At 42.9% G+C, this 6,327-nt stretch overlaps 1 protein-coding gene across 1 annotated transcript; it reads right to left on the bottom strand.

The window, feature by feature from the left end:
* Nucleotides 1-3,601: 3,601 nt before the first annotated feature.
* Nucleotides 3,602-5,476, bottom strand: LOC127859679 (uncharacterized). The gene is made up of 3 exons (XM_052397186.1): nt 5,431-5,476; nt 4,387-5,257; nt 3,602-4,328 (listed from the first exon to the last, which is right to left on the bottom strand). The coding sequence occupies exons 1-3, from the start codon at nt 5,474-5,476 to the stop codon at nt 3,602-3,604; spliced, it is 1,644 nt and encodes a 547-aa protein (XP_052253146.1).
* Nucleotides 5,477-6,327: the final 851 nt, after the last annotated feature.

Here is a 6,327-nt window from a genome sequence, read left to right on the forward strand (position 1 = left end):
TACGGGTTAAAACTACGATACATTAGTTTGTCGATGAAGTATTTGATTAACCCATACGTATGGGCAACCACTGTCCGTAAATGAGAAACATGGTATCTGTAGCTGTTGCTTCCATACACTTGATTGTCTTGATAACAGCTTACACAACTTAATAATGAATTAAATATTCCATTAAAAACTAAAGCATAAAGAAAAAATATAAAGTTTGGTGTAATCAATAAAATAAAAAAATAACTTTATTCAAAAACATTTGGCGCTTGACCGCATAAGTATGTAGGATGAATGATTCCCTAAATAGTGAGGGTTAATTCATCAATAAAGCCATCCTTCTGAATTAAGATTTGCTTAGTCTGGTACGCATGTAAAGGTTTTTACTGACCGTCATCCACAAGATAGAAAAAAAACAGTTAAATATCACGAGTTCAATTTCTCTAGATAGTAATTCAAGTGAAAACTCCGCATTAAAACAAATGGGCATTCTAATTATGAACTAAAGAAGCGTTCCCATTATATTTAGTGCAAGACAAGAGAAGCTTGCACTTTCGTTGCTATATGTAATGCAATTTGCATGCAGATCAAATATCTGCTGATCCGAACTACAGCTTGACTATAGATTAAGTTTCTTTAATACCACACTTATACTCGACAAGAGGCGTTCATAATCAGGGCGATTGTTTGACTGTTTCCTTGTAAGGACATTCCGTGAATTTAAAAGCAAAAACATGGACGTCCATGTCACGGCATGAAGCCTCACTTTGCGCATGTTTATGGTACCAATTCGATTATACAAATCCCAGTTTGTGCTATTTATTTATGTAAATTGACAGCCGAAATTAGCGATAGGTATGTTACCATTGTTTGGCACACATGCGTGCGCTATTAATATGTCATATCGTTCAAATGAGCAGTTAAACTTAAACGACATCAGACAACGAAATAGCATTAGTATGTAACGAGCTACATACAGTTCCAAAATACGCTACATATAGCACCACCGTTCTTGTTTGAAGTCGTGTGCATCTCTTTAAAAGTTTGGTTAGAGTTTGAAACGTTGATCATTACTATAATTAAAAAGTTAATATAAGCCGAAAACAAAATAATCATTAAGGTGTATACTATTATATAAAAAATAGTTGTCTGATGCCTGTACTTTAACTCGCTTTTTGTTAAATATAATAGCATTACTTGATGTTATCGACCTGATTTATTTTAATTAAATCGACGCCATGTGATGTCCGTGATATTGAAACAGTAATATGCAACCATTGTTTTATTAAAATAGACGTGCACTAGAAAGGAATATACAAACATATAATGCTGCTTATTGTTTATGATTTATACAATATTTAGACGGATAAGTCCCATGTGTAACTTAAAAAAATGTTTTACTTCTACTTGCCATGTAATTTCGTTTCAATTGTTAAATATTACTAAAGAACCTTAACAAACATGTATCAAACCGCACAGACGTACATGACAAACGAACAAACATTACAAAAACTGGGATCGCCGCCTTGGAACAGTCAATCCAATATAATGGGGGTTAATTGGGAGTTCAAATATCACACTTGACCCAGAATTATTCATTGAGCATTAAAGTGTCAGTAAAAAATAACCTAATATAATCTAAACTTAGATAGAAATAAAAAGCGTAAACAATTTAAATTCAATTACAAAATAAATAACCGATTATTTAAAATGAGAACTGTAACTTTACGAGACACGATGTGATTAAACCAAAAATAGTGTGAAACATTAAGTTAAACAACATATCGACGTGAGAAACAGGAAGAAGCCGCAGTAAGTTTGTAAAAGGTCACCTTTCAAAGCTTGGTTGAGTATGATTTTAGATTATGCAACTGTATATAAAAGTAATAAAAGCCTATATCAACACGTTGATGATCGTGTCTGAAATACACTATGCATGCCCCTTTTTTAGAAGGCATTTGCAGTTGACTTTCAGGAAAAGGTTATAATACAAGATTCCTTCCTATGATGTATTATCTTGATACCTTATATGAAAGTGAGTATAGGATCCTGACAACATTTCACAAGTTATATGTTTTCCTTATTTCTCTATGCCTACATATTAAGTTGATACCTCTTATAGTTTTCAAGAAAGGTTCCGAACAAAAGTGTAGTAAACAAAAGGAAAAAGTTATAATACAAGATTCCTTCCTATGATGTATTATCTTGATACCTTATATGAAAGTGAGGATAGGATCCTGACATCATTTCACAAGTTATATATTTTTCTTATTTCTCTATACCTACATATTAAGTTGATACCTCTTATAGTTTTCAAGAAATGTTCCGAACAAAAGTGTAGTAGACAAACGTACAAAAAGCAATATTTAACAACTCGCCGGTTGGGATTCGCGTGTATACCTCTTACAGTTTTTAATTCATACTCCGGATAAAATTTAAAAAACATAGGCACATGAAACTTGCCTTATAAACAACATATATATATATATAGTTTGGTATGAACTGTCTTAAATAATAATTATATATCGACTAATAATGACATGTGTAAATAAAATTACTCATATTTTTGCCTTCTTTACCATTGATGCTTCTTAGACCCATTAATTACACACAATCACTACGAATTAATGGCAATATTCCATTTCATATTATATTTAAAGACAACAACTTTAAACTCTGGTGATCAAATGTCAACAAACGACAACAATTCATTAAACACATACGCAACAGCACCATTTCTTTTATATAAGCGGAAACGAAGGAAGGACGTAACACAACTATTGTTGAAAATATTTCAGATATTATATATAATGAAAAATCACGAAGGGTTACTGAATATTCTCTCTTGTTTGAAAAATGTGGCTTTGTTACATTATTTAATCATACACCGGGGTTTCAAGAGGCACCATTACAATTCGGTCTGCAGTTGTCAAGTCATATGATAAAGATCGGTTATAAGTTAAAGTGTATACAATACAGACACACGCGTAAATTGTATCAAATCCGAACACTCAGTATAACTGTAAATACATGTTGGCAGAGCTGAGTCTCGAAAGACTATGCTTATGCGCTCTGTTTGTCACTTCTTGGGGCAACGCCTGCTGTGACTTAACAGGCCGATGCGTGCGTGGCAGTCCTTGTTGCACAATACGCACACAAAGGGGCTGGCAGTAAGGGGGATGGCGGCGCGCGCTTTTCGCATGCTTCTCTTCTGAGTTGCATGTCCGGATTTGCTTTCCTAAGCTGCCTCGATACCTCTGTGTAAAGACTGTCGCCAAGCGGTGTGATCCTCGGCAAGAGTCTCCCAGGTTTCTGCTGTAATGCAGCAGGCTTTGAGGTCCCGCTTGCAGGCATCTTTGTACCTGAGAGCCGGGCAACCTACGGGTCGCGTGCCAGTTGCAAGCTGGCCGTACAAGACGTCCTTTGGTAGGCGTCCATCCTCCATTCGGCGCACGTGACCAAGCCAGCGGAGGCGACGTTGAGCTAGTAGGGCATACATGCTTGGGATCTCAGTACGTTCCAGTATGTCATTGTATGGGATACGATCCTGCCACTTTATCTTCAACAAGCGCTTTAGGCAACGCATGTGAAACGTGTTGAGGCGGCGTTCATGTCACATGAGGGTCGTCCATGTTTCGCTACCGTACAGCAGAGTGCTGAGGACACAGGCCTGGTATACCCTGGTCTTGGTCTTCTCTGTCAGAAGCTTATTTTTCCAGACTCTCATTGTAAGTCCGGCCATGGTAGCTGAAGCCTTTGCGATGCGCTTGCTTAGCTCGGTATCGATGGACAGGTTTTCGCGTGTGGTGGAACCAAGGTAGGTGAAGTCCTCCACCACCTCCAGGGTATAGTCCCCGATCTTAATGCAGGGTAGGTTGCTGGCATCCTGGCTCATGATATTAGTCTTTTTCAAGCTGACAGTAAGCCCAAATTCTGAACATGCTGTAGCGAAGAGGTCTTTGAGTCTTTGAAAAGCCTCTTCTGTATGCGTGGCCAGGGCAGCATCGTCCGAAAACAGCATCTCTCTGACGAGGACTTCGGTCACTTTTGTTCTGGCCCGTAAGCGAGCGAGGTTGAAGAGTTTCCCGTCATACCTGGTGTGAATGTTGATGCCATCAGTGGACGAGTCAAAAGCATACTTCAGCAGCATCGAGAAGAAGATGCCAAACAAGGTAGGTGCAAGCACGCAACCCTGCTTGACACCGCTGTTGATGAGGAATGGCTCTGAGGATGACCCGTCAAAGACGACAGTTCCTTTCATGTTTTCGTTAAAGGATACCACCATGCTGCGCAGCTTGGGAGGGCAACCAATCTTCTCCAAAAGGCGGAACAGGCCGGGTCTGCTGACCAGGTCGAAAGCCTTAGTGAGGTTGATGAAGGCCAAGTAAAGAGGCATACCCTGTTCTCTGCACTTTTCTTGGAGTTGGCGTCTTCTCGCATGGTGACTTTCTGTAGGCGAGAAGAGCTGAGCGCTTGGTAGCAAGGACAGGTTCAAGTTCTTGGAGGTTGGCGTTAAACCAGTCAGGATTATTTCCCTCCTTCTTTCCAAAGGCGGCAATGGCGGCATCGTAAATGGTATCCCTGATGGACGTCCATCGTCCCATGACATCCTGCTCCGGAAGATCTTTGACGGCATTCTCAAGGCTGTAAACAAATTCCTCCCTGCGCTGGCAATCACCAATCCTGGCTATGTCGATACAAGGCCGACCTGGGGGTTTGGAGCAATGTAGCTTTCGGGGGAGGGATCTCATTCTGCTGCATACTAGGGCGTGGTCTGAGTCGCAGTCTGCACTGTGGTAGCTGCGTGTTCCTAGTACGCTGCTCAGCAGGGAGCGTCTAGTGATCACATGGTCCAGTTGGTGCCACCTACGGGACCTGGGGTGCATCCATGACACCCTGTGCTGGGGTTTAGACTGGAAGAAGGTGTTCGTGATGCACAAGTTATAATAGGAGCAGAGCTCTGGCAATCTCTGTCCATTGTCGTTCATCTTCCCAGTGCCATAGTGTCCAATGCAAGACGACCATGACTGATGGTCTGTCCCAACTCTGGCATTGACGTCACCGAGGAGCAGGATAGGCTCAACCTTGGGGATCCCGCTAACCAGACTGTCCAGCTGATCGTAGAAGGTGTCTTTGTCTTCATCGGAAGCGCCCAGAGTCGGTGCATAGACGCTGAAGATGGTGATGAGACCTGCAGCTGAGTTAAGATGAAGTGTATGGATGCGCTCCGTACCACCTGTGGGGGTTCGATGGAGCCGAGCAAGGTGTTCTGAACAGCAAAAACCACTCCATGTTGCCGTGGCTGTTCTGGCTCCCTCCCTTTCCAGAAAAAAGTGTAGTTTTCTTTCCTGAGGGAACCGCTAGATGATAATCTAGTTTCTTGGAGGGCGGCGATACAAATGTCCATTCTGGTGAGTTCTCTGTCGATGATGGCGGTCTTACTAGAGTCATCAATGGTGAGCAAGTCATCAGAGATCCCAGGGCACATTGTTCTCACATTCCAGCTTGCAAAACAAAGTGCTGGAGACTTCTTCGCAGTTTTCTGTGCTTTTCCTGGTGCGTGGTTTCCATCCGCTTATCGTGAATACACACTGAGCTCCAAGCACCCATTGAAGCAGGCGGATGTTGGCGGGTCAGCACCTTATTGACCGGGGATTGCCCAGCTTGAGGCGGGCGGTAGCTGACCAGTGAGACATGATGTTCTTTCCCACCATTGGAGTCAGTCCGTGGCGTCCTTTCTCTTCGCCAAACGAGTTTGGACTTATAACCCGTGACTACTGCCTCCCGTGTTGATTTCATCGCTGTGACACGAAGCTGGAGTAACCTCTCCAGGGCGCAAGCCTGGGCAAGAAAGTATGTAGATCCTGGGTTGCCCATGCGTCAGGACCCCCCTCTCCACGCAGCTGATGGATCCAAGGGAACGGTATTGCTTGGCACCAGCGTTGTCGCAGGAGTTGCCAGAATGACCTTGAGGACAAGGCCAGACTGCCTTAGGGACTCCGGCTCCGGATTTGATGTCGGGGTTGACTCCCCTAGCCTTTCCCAAGATTGGGTATGCCGCAAGGCAGCGGAGGTTTGAGATCAGAGTTTTCCTTCTCCTAGATGAGCTACCAACCAAGGATGACGAGCCCTATCTGCCCGAAGCAGCTAGTTTTAAGGCGCCAGAGACCCGCCTGCACCCCTTCTCCTGTCGGCTAGAACATGGTCTGCCGGGCTTAGAACTAAGCCACACTCGTAGGCCAGGAGCTGGATTTTGGCTGACACAGGCTTTTTGAGTCGCGTGCCTTAAAGGGCTTTTCTAGAGAAATGGGCGCTTATCCCCAATTTTCACCCCGGCAA

This window comes from Dreissena polymorpha, chromosome 15, assembly GCF_020536995.1.
Source record: "Dreissena polymorpha isolate Duluth1 chromosome 15, UMN_Dpol_1.0, whole genome shotgun sequence".
Taxonomy (NCBI): domain Eukaryota; kingdom Metazoa; phylum Mollusca; class Bivalvia; order Myida; family Dreissenidae; genus Dreissena; species Dreissena polymorpha.